This window comes from Drosophila albomicans, chromosome 3 (genome assembly GCF_009650485.2).
Source record: "Drosophila albomicans strain 15112-1751.03 chromosome 3, ASM965048v2, whole genome shotgun sequence".
NCBI classification, from domain to species: Eukaryota; Metazoa; Arthropoda; class Insecta; order Diptera; family Drosophilidae; genus Drosophila; species Drosophila albomicans.
The window spans coordinates 9,577,222-9,590,833 of record NC_047629.2 but is presented as its reverse complement, the minus strand read 5'-3'; the positions used below and the strand labels follow the sequence as shown (position 1 = coordinate 9,590,833).

The window sequence follows — 13,612 nt, the reverse complement described above, 5'->3', positions numbered from 1 at the left end:
GTCAATGTTCGAGTCTGTCATTGACAAGGACAACGACTTAGATGATGTTGAAAAGTTTCAGCATCTTCTATCGTGTTTAACTGGTCCAGCGCTGGATGCAGTTCGGTCGTTGGAGAGCCCAATTATCGTGTGGCTCTGGATATATTGGATAATCGGTTCAACAACAACCGACTTGTGTTCCAGTCGCACATCAAGGATCTGTTGGGTACCAAGAAGGTGGAGGCAGGAGCATACGTGGCCACTAAACTTCGTGAGTTTAGCGATAAGGTAAATGTTCACATGGGGGCGTTAAGGACTCTGGGCCGTCCAGAGGATATTGCAAATAGCATTCTTATTTACGTGCTGCTGCAAAAGCTGGATGTGGAAACCCAGGCGGCGTGGGAGGATAGCAGGGCATTGGACAATCCTGCCGCCGATAAAGTGCCGACTGCTACTGAGTTTTTCACGTTTCTGGACGAAAGATGTCGGAAGCTGGAAAGTCTGCAGTACGCTATGGTCATTCACTCAGCAGGCTCACAGTTGGGAAGGAACTTTAGCCATAACGGCAGCAGGAAGGCGTTTGTGGCCCAAGCTAGCTTCAGCAGAGCAAATGTTTGTGTGTTTTGTGACGCGCCTGGTCACGGCATATATTCCTGCCCCATCTTCGCAAATTTGTCTCCCTTCTTGAGGCAGAAAGAAGTGAAGAAGCTCGCTCTCTGCTTTAACTGTCTAAAGAAAGGACACCAAACTCGATCCTGCACATCTGGCGCTTGCCGTAACTGTGGTGGGCGGCATCATTCTTTGCTACATTTTGAGACATCGCAACGAGCCTCGTCAGCTGATGCGTCTGCCGCTTTACAGCCTCAAGCGTCCACCTCTCTTGTTGCTCAATGTCTTCGTTCTGATGCTGCACTCTTGGGTACTGTTGGTGTTTTGCTTAAGAGTCGGGCTGGGTCGTTCATTCATTGTCGTGCGATTCCATCTAACATTCCGGTAGCTGATCCAGCCTTCAATCGTCCGCAGCGCGTGGACCTGCTGATTGGTGCAAGTCTATTCTACGGCTTGTTATGTGACGGACAGATTGACCTTGGAGATGGATTGCCTATCCTTCAGAAGACCCGCCTTGGTTGGAACGTTGCTGGTGGTGGAGACAGCAGACAGCAGACAGCATTGATGGCAGCGGAAAAGGTTTCTGATGATAGTGACGAACAGCAGCAATGCCAACGGATGGGAGTCGCCAATGGTGTACAGTGCATGTCCAAGCAGATGGACAAGTTGAGCTGTCAGGAGAAGTCACAGACAACGCTTGCCGAGACAAATGCCGTGCTGCAGCAGATGCAGCGCAGTTACGAAGAGCTGCAACAGCAGTTGCACGACAGGGATGTGGAATGGACGCAGCGTCAGCAGGAGTTGGAGCACCATTTGCGTCACAAGCAGGATCAGCTGAATGCCGCCGAGCAGCAAGTGCTGCAGCTGCAGACACGCATTCGCGATCAGGAAGCGCAGGAGCGGATAAAGGAGCTAGGCAAGGAACTGCAAGCGCTGCGCACCAGCACCGAGATGAAGGAGCGTGATCTGCGCGATCGTCTGGCGTTGTTTCAGGATGAGGTCAGCGCGATGCGCACTTCGTCGCAGCTTCGCAGTCCCAGCAACCACAGCAATAGCAATGGCAACCACAGCAACCGTCTCAACGATAGCAGCGGTGAGCTGTGCCGTCTGACCAACAACATGGAGAGTTTGCGCTGTATGCTGGACCTGAGACAGGCCGAGATCCCGACGCTGTCCAAGCAGAACGCAGAGCTGCAGCGTGAGAACGACGACCAACGCAGTTTGAGCAATCGTGTCACTCTGCTGCACCATCTGTATCGTCCTGTTGGTCGCTTCGTTCTCAATTACGATGAGCTTCGCACGTTGATTTGCCAAATAGCGGCAATTCTTAATAATCATTCATTGCTATCAGTTTCAGAGAATCCTGACGATTTGGATGTGCTGACTCCCGCTCATCTACTGTTTGGTGGTCCTCCAACCGTGATTCTTGAGCCCGACCTAACTACGCTGGACTATAATCGGTTGGATGGTTGGCAGCGTGTCACTCAGCTGCAGCAGGTCTTTTGGACTAGATGGCGGGAGGAGTATCTGACTCTTCTCCAGAAAAGATCCAAGTGGCGCACTCCTAATCGTCGTCTCCAAGTCAACGACTTGGTCTTGGTGAAGGACGAAAATTTGCCTCCTCTTCGGTGGCCGCTAGCCCGTGTCATGGCGCTCATCCCTGGCAAGGACGACGAGTGTCGAGTTGCCGAGTTAAAGACGACGTGTGGCAGCACCCGGAGAGCCATAAACAAACTCTGTCCACTGCCCCTGAAAGATGATGTTGAAAGATAGGCTTTCAACGGCGGGAGTATGTCGGGAGCATCAGACAGCGCATGTTAATGCAATGCTGTGACAGCGTCTGCCAGCAGCGCTGCATCTGCCGGTATGCTCTCTGTTAGCGATCGCTTGCAGTTCGATCGGCTAATTGTTTGTTTCTCTTGTTTTGACTCTTAATCTGTTGTTATCGTGTCGGTGGCGAAGCTTGGTACTACGCAAGTCACAGCCAAATAATCCAAAGTGGTGGTTACATATACGAACATATGTGCCATTTAATAAACAATTGAACTTGAAATTCGCGTGTTTTATTTATTAACAATAGACGTGCAAATAAAGCTACTAAAAAAGCTTAGTAGCTCAACACCCATCAAGACTTCGAGTCCAGTGCAATCGCCAGTGAACAAACTGAACAACGCCAATGCCAACAACAGCAACTATCAAAATCAAATTACCACAAACGGTGGCTCCAGTCTGGCAAACAGTCGTAAGTAGACATCCCATCAGCAGCAGGTGCTTTGTGTGCTTTTAATCTATTTACTCAGTTAATTATCTATATTACTTATGCAATTATCTTTTTGATTTCGTTTATTCCTTTGCTTTTTTATTATCTTTTTTTCTTTGTTGTTTGTTCGATATAAAACACCAACAAAATATAACTTATAAATTGCTCAAAACTGTACAAAAAAAAAATCGCATTACATATCGCCAAAGTGTAAAATAAATTCTCAACTATTATATCTTGATTTATGTAAATGATATCACAAAGAACTTAATATTATACACAATATCTAAGTTATATACATATCTATATATCTATCTATCTATCTATTATTACATGCACTATTATAATATCCGTAATATTATGATTTTATGCAAAATTTCGATGGCAAATGCTGATCTTTTTTTTTTTTTAGTTTCTGGCAATTTATAAAGATTTTTTAGTTGTCGCCAACTAATTCTGATAACTTTTGTAGCAAACATTCCCTTTGTTAACGGGCTCTCCTAACATTCCATGTAAAAACTTGCCTTTTGTATTTTGAATCAATTATAATGCGGTCATCGAGTTAATTTATTGTTTATGAGGTTGTTGTTGAATAAATTAAATACACAACTGTAGAATGGCTTAGAACTCTTTAATGACTCTTTGATATCATTCAGTTAGACTGCCGCGTGTTTAAAGCAAAATGTGGCCAAGACCCATTAACAAATGGAATGTTGCATGATATCGCTTTTTACCCTTGTTTTCAAATCCAGAAAACTTCTGGCAACATTTTCGAAAAAAATGTTCTAAATTTAAAATTGTCCCTAAAAACCCGTAACATGCATGGTTTCAGTTATATTTTTTACTTTTTCTCTTTTTTTATGAATTAAATTGTAATGTTTTTGTTGGAATGATGATAATAACCCAAAACAAAACAAAATTCGCGAATGAAATAACCAACAAACAAAAAAATATACACATTTAAACCAAAACATACAACAAACCAACATCAACGTATAAATGAAAATATAAACAAACATAAAACAAACAAAAAATATGATGCAAATTCGTATGAAAAACAATTAGCAACATCCACAAGCTCTTCAATGGTTGAGCCACGATTTGATTCAGTTTCTTCAACACCAGAACCGACGCCAGAGTCGTCGCAGCTCCCAGAGCTACCACACAGTCCCGCACCGCAGCTGGAGAAGCCGAGCGCCGAGGAGGTGGCCAGAGCAGCAATCGAAGCGGCTGTTGCCAATGGCATCACCAGCATCACCACCAACAAAGTTGTGGAGACCACTGAGCCAAGCAGTCCGAATGCCAATTCGGTGGCTGCAACAGCAACGGCAACAGCAGCCACAACAGTGAAGACAGAGGAAACGATTCGTGAAGTGATTGCAGATGCCAAGGAAACAACAACAACGACGACGACGACGACAACAACAGCCACAAAAACAGTGAATGGCAACAATAATGAAGAAGAAGCTACAGCAGCAGCGATCAACAACAGCAGCAGCAACAGCAACAGCTCGACTTCAGCGCCAGCGAGCAGCACAGCAAAAGAGCCGGGAAAGCAGCCAAAAGAACTGCCGGATGGTCAGTCGGGTGCCAATGGCAATTCGAGTTCGCTTGAGGAGCATAAGCAAAAGAAACTAGGTAAAAGAAACAACAACAACAAACACAATTACAACGCACTCAGTTACAGATACAGAAACAGTTGTTAGCAGTAGCCACCAAAAACAATTAGTTAATAGCCAAACTGTTAATAAGCATAATAAAAATCCCTTCGACGATGACGACGAACGCATCTACGAAGTACCCAAGGGTGAGTAAGCGTCTTCCTTCCTCTACAACGATCTTCGGAAGTAAAATTCCAAAACTGGGTCTGTCTGCATTTTCTCTCTGTCTGTCGTTTGTTGTCTCTGTTTTGGGCACCTTCACCTAAATAAATGTAGTGCAAAAACAAAAACAAAAATACAAATAAACATAAATCACACCAAACACCAATTTCGCTGGGTGCCTGATTAGAGGCCGATGATCGGCTGACAGCAACGGCTTGTCTATTCTGTATATTTCATACTTAAGCTTCAGTTTCTGTAATGATGTCTGTATCTGTATTCATACATATCTCTTTTAACCACACAAACTACGTATCGAAACAAAAGTATCTAAGCATGTGCGAGTCCGAAGGGGAAAACTGTGATATAGTATTGTTGTATTGTACTTATAAAGTATTTGTGGTTGATTCTTGAGCAGTTTTTTTTGGCACAATAAGTCTTTAAGTGGTGCCCTGTTTCATTACAAACATAAAAAATACAGAAAAATAAGAAGTGCTTTAATGTAAGCAATTGTTTACTTTAAAAATCACTTTTTTGTAGTGCTTACATCGCATATTTTTATATTACATTCACTATTCATCATTCTATGCCTGTATATACATTCTATCTACTTCTATTGTTTGTAGCAAATTGTCATTCACGTTGTAATATTTATTGATAAACAACAAAATGGTTGCAGGTGGCTAAGGCTAAGACACGTATTTAGGTTACTACATAGCTTTAAGTTGTCTTCAGTCATCTCATCATACCATCACCGATCAAAAAATACAACAACAATAACCAAAAAAAATTAAAAAAAAAACACCACTTGCACGTTCGTTGCTTAAGTCTTTTGTATTGCCAGTTACACCAATTTACCGTCGTAATACTAGCCAAGCAAACTACCAAAAAAAAAACCTGACTAAAACCTGATTTGCCACCTGGTGTGCTATATCGCGTGAAGGCGACCTACGGCTACGTTAAGGAAGATGTCGATGAACTGAGCTTTGAAATTGGCGATACCATACGTGTCATTGAGTACGACGATCCCGAGGATCAGGTAATGCTATCCAAGCTATCCACCATGCTTGCCAATCCATGTACCGTGTTTCATCTCTTCCCCCAACCATTGAGAATTAACGCATGCGCTAGTTGCCCCTCCAAATGCGCGGATGCAGAGTCTTACTATCCTTATTGAATGCAGTTTTTCATTACCAATTTGCAGGAGGAAGGCTGGCTGATGGGACAAAAGGAAGGCACAACCGAGAAGGGTCTGTTCCCGGCCAACTTTACACGTCCCATTTGAAAAGCGGATGCCGCAACAATGACGGAACGAATGCAACTAAAACACAACTAAATAACAACAACAAACACTTCAGCCCAAATTTTGTTATATTATTCTATATATATACAAGAATACTTTTTACAATCATTTTACAAAACAAAAAGAAACACAAGAAACAAAAGCAAAAGAAAACGAACTTCAACTTTCGGCCAAATTTTTTATATACAGCGCTGCGCCAATTATTTGATTTGTCATTAAGCACCTAGGTTTTTCGTCAAATTTATTGTTTAAATTCAAATCTGATTTATATATTTTACTTTGTATGCAATAAAAACAGTCGTGTATTTGTTAAAGCAGTGCTTCCAATTATTATTATTATCATTATTATGAATATTATTGTTGACAAATGATTGCACACAAAATACTTTGAAATGTTTCATATATATATTATTTTGTTAGTAAATAAGCTTAATCAAAACACAAACAAAAACAAAATGAAAAGAAAAGAAAAACAAAAGCAAAGCTAAATTAAAAGTAAAAGAAAAACAAAATTTAATAAGAATGAAAAAGAAAACAAGTAAGAAAGCTACAGTCGAGTGTACTCGACTGTGAGATACCCGCTACCCATTTTGAATAAAAGAAACATATTTTGCGGTATTTTCTCAAAATATTCCGAATATACTGCAAAAATACTAAAAATATACCAAATGAAACATTTGGTATATCGACATAGTACCGCATTCAAAATATACTATAGACGGCACAATATACCAGATTGTCAGCCAAAGCAACTAAGACCCCTAGTAAGTAGGCGTTTTTGCCCATACAAAAGTATTTCTTTAATAACTTCGACAATTTTTATCTGATCGCAACCAAGGAATCATAACTACTATAGTTATTATTATATATACCAAAATTCGTAACTCTAACTTTAAAATTACGCTTGTTATTCGATTTTTTTGATTTGCGGAGGCGGAAGTGGGCGTGGCAATAATTTGAAACAAACTTGATCTGCGTGCAAACATAACAAATGCTGTCGAAAAAAAATTATAGCTCTATCTCTTATAGTCTCTGAGATCCAGTGTTTCATACGGACAGACGGACAGACACACAGACGGACAGACGAACATGGCTAGATCGTCTCGGCTGTTGACGCTGATCAAGAATATATATACCTTATAGGGTCGGAGATGCCTCCTTCTACCTGTTACATACATTTCCTGCCGGCACAAAGTTATAATACCCTTCTACCCTATGGGTAGCGGGTATAAAAATCTAAAAACACCATAAAAACATATACACATACGCATATAATAACATACATATATTTTATTTGTTAAATCTATTATTGTGCTCATAATTAATACGAACAAAATGTATCTAATTTTTGTAATTTGTTAAAAGCAAAAGGCAAAGACGAACAATTTAACGCATATCACTCGATAAGGATCGTGTTTTAAACACGATCATCTGTTAGAGGGAGAAAACAAAAACACAGACCTTTTGTATATGTATTTTGCAAATGATGTAGTACGAGTTTTTTATAGTCAATTGAATGTTCTGGAGTGAAAAGAAAAGAAAAGAAAAGAAAAGAAAAGGCCACCAGAAGTAACTATTTAACGCAGAAACCCGAAATGCATACAAATTTCTTTGCGAAGTTATGATTTTAATATTATTTAATTAATTTAAACATTTATTTATCGCATGGACACATTGAACAAATGATAATAATTTACAGAAAATTAAATAAAACATAGATAAAACAAACAAGAAGAGTTTTTCATTATTTTCGTCGAATTTCTAAAAAAGTAAGTATTTCGATTCTGAATAATTCCCAATTTACATATTGTAATTGGAAACTAAAAACCAGAACAGGTGATATTAGTATATAATATTTAATTAGGATATAACATGATTCTAAATGAAGTTAGAGCGAATAAAATACTTATTGTTCTATGTGTGTATAAATATCATACTTATACTGAAAAGCCACAAATTGTCTTGTATGTATATGGTCACTTTTTATATTGCTCAGTACTTGACAGCGAAACATCAAGAATAATTGGGTGCCCGTTTGTGAATAAAGAACTATTTTCTGAAGCTCTACTTGTTATTAATTGAAAATCGGCCAAATAAGCGTCCTTTTTTCTAGTAATCATGCCATATAACTCATATAAAAAGACCAAGTAAAAGGGACGAATAACCAATTAAAATTATATGAAGAAAGTTATCTAAATCTTATTGATGAGTAAACTAAATATTATTTCAGTTCTATACCGATTATAAATTTAAATTATTATCATTTTAGTACTAGAAATCTATTATATATATTTTCGAAGAATACGACTTTAAAATTGGACAATTTATAGTCTGGTAAATCACACTATCTATTATAACAAATACGATCCAATACTAACAAATAAATTTCAGTATGGTTGACGAAGGTGGACAGCGTTCGGAACGAAAGAAATGGATCCATTGCTTCATGAATGTAAACCTTATAATATTTTTGGTGGCAATTTCCGAGTACGATCAAAATTTGTCAAAAGTCAAAGCTAAACTTTCTGCAATTCCAATCAACAAACATAGGCGGAAAAATAAACAATCGGCAAGAATTTGTTCTTAATTTGTCCTATATGAAGATATTAATGCTATATTAGTAGATTCATTTAGGGTACATCGCAGCCGTCTTACTCTTTAAGTTTAATCATGGTTCTAATTTGAGTTAGAGCGAGATAAAAAGCTTTTGTTCCTTACCCGCATATTGATATATATATAAGTACAATATTTATACCACAATAAATTGTGTTGTAGTATATAGTAGATTTTTATATTGCTCAGTAGTTAACAGCGGATCTTCAAGAGTAGATGGGTGCTTTTTGGGAATAAGAAGCTCTTATATATAATAATTGTAACTGAAGTGCTACTTATATGTATATTTTGATTATTGACCATCGAAGGTGTGCGCAATAAGCGTCTTTATCCAGTAATTATGTTATGTTGCTTATCAGAAGAACAAAAGACACGCAGGCTAATAAACAAGGAGATTGAGAAAATAATCAAAGCAGACAGAAAGAAAATGAACTATGTTATTAAACTCCTATTGCTGGGCAAGTATAACATTTATATCTCATTTGAAACGATGCTTCATAACATACATGTACATATATTTTATTGTTTAGTTCCTGAAAACATTTATTCGGACAAGTAGTGAAAATAATTTATATTATTTTCTTAATAACACTTATTATATTTATATAAATAGTGACTCATACAATGCTTAATCAGTGATTTCGGCATTAAATTCAAATAATTAATTATAATTATACCGCTCCAAAATATCGTTGTAATATTTGTGGTATATTTATTTAAATATGTAAAACAAATATACCACATATATTTATTAGTCACATGCATACGTTTAATACGCTGGTTGAGGTATTAGTTTTAATTTGTTGTTCTTAGGTACGGGAGAATCGGGAAAAACAACATTTCTCAAACAAATGCGCATTATACATGGCGATAGGTTTTCGGACAAAGAGATGCGTTTCTTCACTAAGAAGGTGTACCGAAACATATTCATGGCTATGCAGTCAATGATCAAGGCTATGGACGAACTTGAAATATCCTATAGTGATGTTGAAAATATTGTAAGACGTGAACAAAATTCTCTCCAATTTCGAAATAAAGTTGTATTTTAATTGCAGGATCGCGCTGAGCTCGTTTCGTCAGTTCCATTAAAAACAATCGAAACCTTGGAAGATCCATATTTGAGTGGCATTAAATGTCTTTGGAATGATGTTGGCATACAGGAGTGTTACAGACGTCGAGATGAATATTATTTAATAGATTCTGCAGAATAGTTCGTAAAACATTGCATTAAGTCAAGAGTTTAAACAATTAATTTCTTTCTCTTTTATCTACGCAGCTTTCTCCGTGAAATAGAACGAATTGAAAATTCCGATTATATACCGAATGAAGAGGATATTTTGCGAGTACGTTCAAAGACAACTGGAATCCATCAATACGATATTAAAATGGAACCATTTGTACTCCGGTATATTACCATATCTATTATAACAAATACGATTCAATACTAACAACTAATTTGCAGTATGGTTGACGTACGTGGACAGAGTTCGGAACTAATGAAATGGATCCATTGCTTCGAGAATGTAAATATTATAATATTTTTGGTGGCAATTTCCGAGTACGATCAAAATTTGTTTAAATCCGAAAATGTTGTAAGTTTAAACATACTGACATTTATTCAATTAGTTTGCTGTTTAATACTTTTTATATTGTAGAATAGAATAGAGGAATCGAAAGAATTATTTAAAACCATAGTTAATTGCGTGTGGTTCAAAAAAACAGCGTTTGTTCTGTTTCTTAACAAGATAGATCAATTTGAGGAGAAAATCAAGAAATATCATTTGGTGGACTATTATCCTCTGTATGGGAATGGTAAGGACAATAATTTCATAGTATTCACAGTTAATAACTAATTTTTTGTATTTTGTTATAAATTTGTAAATAGGACCGAAGGGCGATTCAAAGGCAGCCCGTGATTTCATTCGGAACATGTTTCTTAGTTTGAACAACAAATACGAGAGGGACTTCTATAGTCATTACACATGTGCTACGGGCAAGTATATGTTGTTATTTAATTTAATATAACACTTTGAGTTTGCAAATCATTTTTATTCAATATTACAGATACTCATAACATAACACTCGTCTTCGCCGCTGTAAAAGATACGATTATGAGCAATTTATTAGACTCCATAAACATATGTTAAAATAAATCATTTCGTTAGGAAATAATTTGATTATGTATCCATTCCATTAGTAATCTATGTACTTGTAAAGTTCATAGTTCAAATAAATAATATAAAATCAAATAAATTCGTTTTATTCATTAATTTCTTAGGTCTGAAAATTAAAATTTATACTCGATGAATTTACTAGGCTAAACTTTTGAAGCCCTCGCCTACAAACACAAGTGCAAACAAGTAAGAAAGATACAGTCGAGTGTGCTCGACTGTGAGATACCCGCCACCCATTTTAAATAAAAGCAAAATATTGCGATATTATTCTTAAAATATACCAAAATAAGTCGAAAATACTAAAAATATACCAAATGGTATATGTGGTATATCGGTGTAGTACCGCATTCAAAATATACCTTAGACGGCCCCTAGTAAGTAGACGTTTTTGCCCATACAAAAGTATTTCTTTAATAACTTCCACAATTTTTATCTGATCGCAACCAAATTTTCAGGAATCATAACAACTATAGTTATTCAAAATTCGTAACTCTAGCTTTAAATTACACTTGTTATTCAATTTTTTTGATTTGCGGGGGCGGAAGTGGGCGTGGCAAAAATTTGAAACAAACTTGATCTGCGTGCAAACATAACAAATGCTGTCGAAAAAAAATTATAGCTCTATCTCTTATAGTCTCTGAGATCTAGGTGTTCATACGGACGGACGGACGGACGGACAGACGGACAGACGGACATGGCTAGATCGTCTCGGCTGTTGACGCTGATCAAGAATATATATACTTTATAGGGCAGAGATGCCTCCTTCTACCTTTTACATACATTTCCTGTCGGAACAAAGTTATAATACCCTTCTACCCTATGGGTAGCGGGTATAATAAGCAACATAGTAAGGCAATGCTAAATTTGTAAGGAATCTAAATATGACAGACATCCCCCTAATCAAGAATTGAAAAGAACTCCAATACCAGAATACCCCGGTCACATTATTCAAATCGACATTTACTCAACCAAAAGCCATTTACTTCTTACAGCAATAGATAAATTCTCAAAACTAGCACAGGCACGGATAATCAATTCGAAAGCAATAGAAGACATTCGAACACCACTTGGGGACATTATTTTCTACTATGGAGTTCCTAAGTTCGTTATAATAGATAATGAGAAATCTCTCAACTCAAGGTCTATAAAGTTCTTGCTTGAGGATCAGTTAAATATCACAATTTACACTGCGCCACCATATAAGAGTACGGTTAACGGACAAGTAGAAAGGTTCCATTCGATACTTTCCGAAGTAATTAGATGCTTACAGAAAGAAAATCACCATAGAACCTTTGAAGAACTTCTAGATAGAGCCATATACGAAAATAACTACTCTTTTCACTCCACAACCAAAAAGCGACCATTAGAGGTATTCTTCGGAAGGAGAATCGTACATAAAAGTAACATCAAATCATAACATTCACAGGGTATTTCTATGGACAATAACCGAAGCTACGATGGACAGGGAAACCCACTTAAAACTTGGAGAGTGAAAATGCGAACAACAACAGCGTGAGCAAGTTTTCATTACGCCTATGGCTCAGTGTTGTCTCTTCACTTGTCTCTGAACAAATCCCTTTTATTTGCCAGAAATCGAAATCATTATTGCTTTAGGCTGACTGTCAAAAAGAAAATTCACAAAATGTATACCTCAAAATTTATTGTTTTCACTATCTTACTAATACATTATTGCGCGGAGAATGCTGCTTCTTGCGATGATTTGCATTGGAATTGCACCAAATCCCACAAGCGCGATCCGATGGATACTGTCTCGAGGAATCTGCGACAAAAGCGTTTAGCGAATAATGAAGACAGTGCCAATGAGATGACGACCGTAGATGAACTACAGTTTCAAAGCGATTTTATCCAGCATCGGCTGAAACACAAGAAACAACGCCTACAACCCAGAGAATATTCCAATCCGAGTTTGAGTGACATCAATGATGATGACGATTTTCGTTTTCTGGTAACCGGCGGATATCGCCCGGAAAATAATCTTCTCGTTAAATACGTTGTTTCGATTCGATACAACAAAGAGCGAAAATATTTCGGAGACAATCACTTCTGCGGTGGCGCAATAATATCGTCGAAGACTATTCTGACTGCGGCACATTGTCTATTCAACAAGTAGTATGTTTAAAAACAACATAATATGTGTGTATAGAGTTAGTTGAGGTCTTTGGCATTAAGGTTGAGTAGAGCTGCATTACATTTTATTCTCAACTAAGATATAATTCAAATCAAAATTGTGCTAGAAGAATGTTGAATAGCAAGGCGATTGAAAGTTAGATCTTACACAATTTTATGCTGATTAAAAAACAAGACAAATTCGCCATAAATTCTAAATTTGATCTCCTCTCAATAGACTTCTTCTTATCAAAAAAGGTGTCTAAATCAATTATTCTGGCATTGTAAGGAACAAGACAGGATAATCAGTTATTTGACTTCAGCTAGCAAACTCACGTTTTTATATTATTTCAAATATGGTTGAACCTAAGCAGCTCCTTACGTTTACAGTGGGGTTAAACTGCGATCCAATCGATTAAAGATCGTAGCTGGCACCCCGAGTCGCCTGGTCAAAACGGAAAACACGCAAGAACTAAATGTGAATAAAGTGAGAGCGCACCCCAAGTACTCTTACCCAAAGTATCCCAACGACATTGGCATTCTTCGACTGAAGGAGTCAATTCGCTTAGACGACACTTTCGCCACGATTATACCCATAGTTGATCGGGATCCAAAGGCTGGACTGTTGTGCACAGTCGTTGGTTGGGGCACAGTGATTCAGGTGAGTTTAAAGAGAAAGTGCGAAGCGTATCTCTGAAACTTTCTCTGATGGCTTTCTCCATACTAT

At 37.5% G+C, this 13,612-nt stretch overlaps 6 protein-coding genes across 6 annotated transcripts in view; all 6 read left to right on the top strand.

Moving 5' to 3' along the window:
- Nucleotides 1-6,485, top strand: part of LOC117568998 (myc box-dependent-interacting protein 1-like) — a 37,770-nt gene extending 31,285 nt beyond the window's left edge. The window contains exon 11 of the transcript XR_007954960.1: nucleotides 6,468-6,485. The gene's annotated coding sequence lies outside the window, so the exon portion shown is untranslated. The remainder of the gene's footprint in view (nucleotides 1-6,467) is intronic.
- On the top strand, nucleotides 2,380-5,197 carry LOC117566716 (uncharacterized). The gene is made up of 4 exons (XM_052005646.1): nucleotides 2,380-2,404; nucleotides 2,669-2,830; nucleotides 3,974-4,486; nucleotides 4,536-5,197. The coding sequence occupies exons 1-4, from the start codon at nucleotides 2,380-2,382 to the stop codon at nucleotides 4,661-4,663; spliced, it is 828 nt and encodes a 275-aa protein (XP_051861606.1). The 3' UTR covers nucleotides 4,664-5,197.
- LOC117566717 (myc box-dependent-interacting protein 1-like) lies at nucleotides 5,573-6,454 on the top strand (the record flags this gene model as incomplete). Its single annotated transcript, XM_034246262.2, has 2 exons — nucleotides 5,573-5,707; nucleotides 5,873-6,454. Coding segments are annotated over 2 exons (216 nt in total), but the record flags the coding sequence as incomplete, so codon positions are not given.
- A 1,761-nt stretch (nucleotides 6,486-8,246) lies between the features above and the next one.
- LOC117569003 (G protein alpha q subunit-like) overlaps nucleotides 8,247-13,612 on the top strand; it is a 20,349-nt gene continuing 14,983 nt past the window's right edge. Inside the window, exons 1-2 of the mRNA XM_034249989.2 lie at nucleotides 8,247-8,305; nucleotides 8,363-8,376. Of these exons, the coding sequence (XP_034105880.2) occupies nucleotides 8,364-8,376 (13 nt within the window). The 5' untranslated portion in view covers nucleotides 8,247-8,305; nucleotide 8,363. The remainder of the gene's footprint in view (nucleotides 8,306-8,362; nucleotides 8,377-13,612) is intronic.
- On the top strand, nucleotides 8,789-10,731 carry LOC117569005 (G protein alpha q subunit-like). The gene is made up of 8 exons (XM_034249992.2): nucleotides 8,789-9,042; nucleotides 9,398-9,582; nucleotides 9,640-9,794; nucleotides 9,861-9,989; nucleotides 10,047-10,176; nucleotides 10,240-10,396; nucleotides 10,470-10,577; nucleotides 10,649-10,731. The coding sequence occupies exons 1-8, from the start codon at nucleotides 8,925-8,927 to the stop codon at nucleotides 10,729-10,731; spliced, it is 1,065 nt and encodes a 354-aa protein (XP_034105883.1). The 5' UTR covers nucleotides 8,789-8,924.
- The window catches only part of LOC117569004 (putative trypsin-6), a 1,776-nt gene continuing 503 nt past the window's right edge, over nucleotides 12,340-13,612 (top strand). Inside the window, exons 1-2 of the mRNA XM_034249991.2 lie at nucleotides 12,340-12,888; nucleotides 13,276-13,546. Coding sequence (XP_034105882.1) covers nucleotides 12,401-12,888; nucleotides 13,276-13,546 — 759 coding nt within the window. The 5' untranslated portion in view covers nucleotides 12,340-12,400. The remainder of the gene's footprint in view (nucleotides 12,889-13,275; nucleotides 13,547-13,612) is intronic.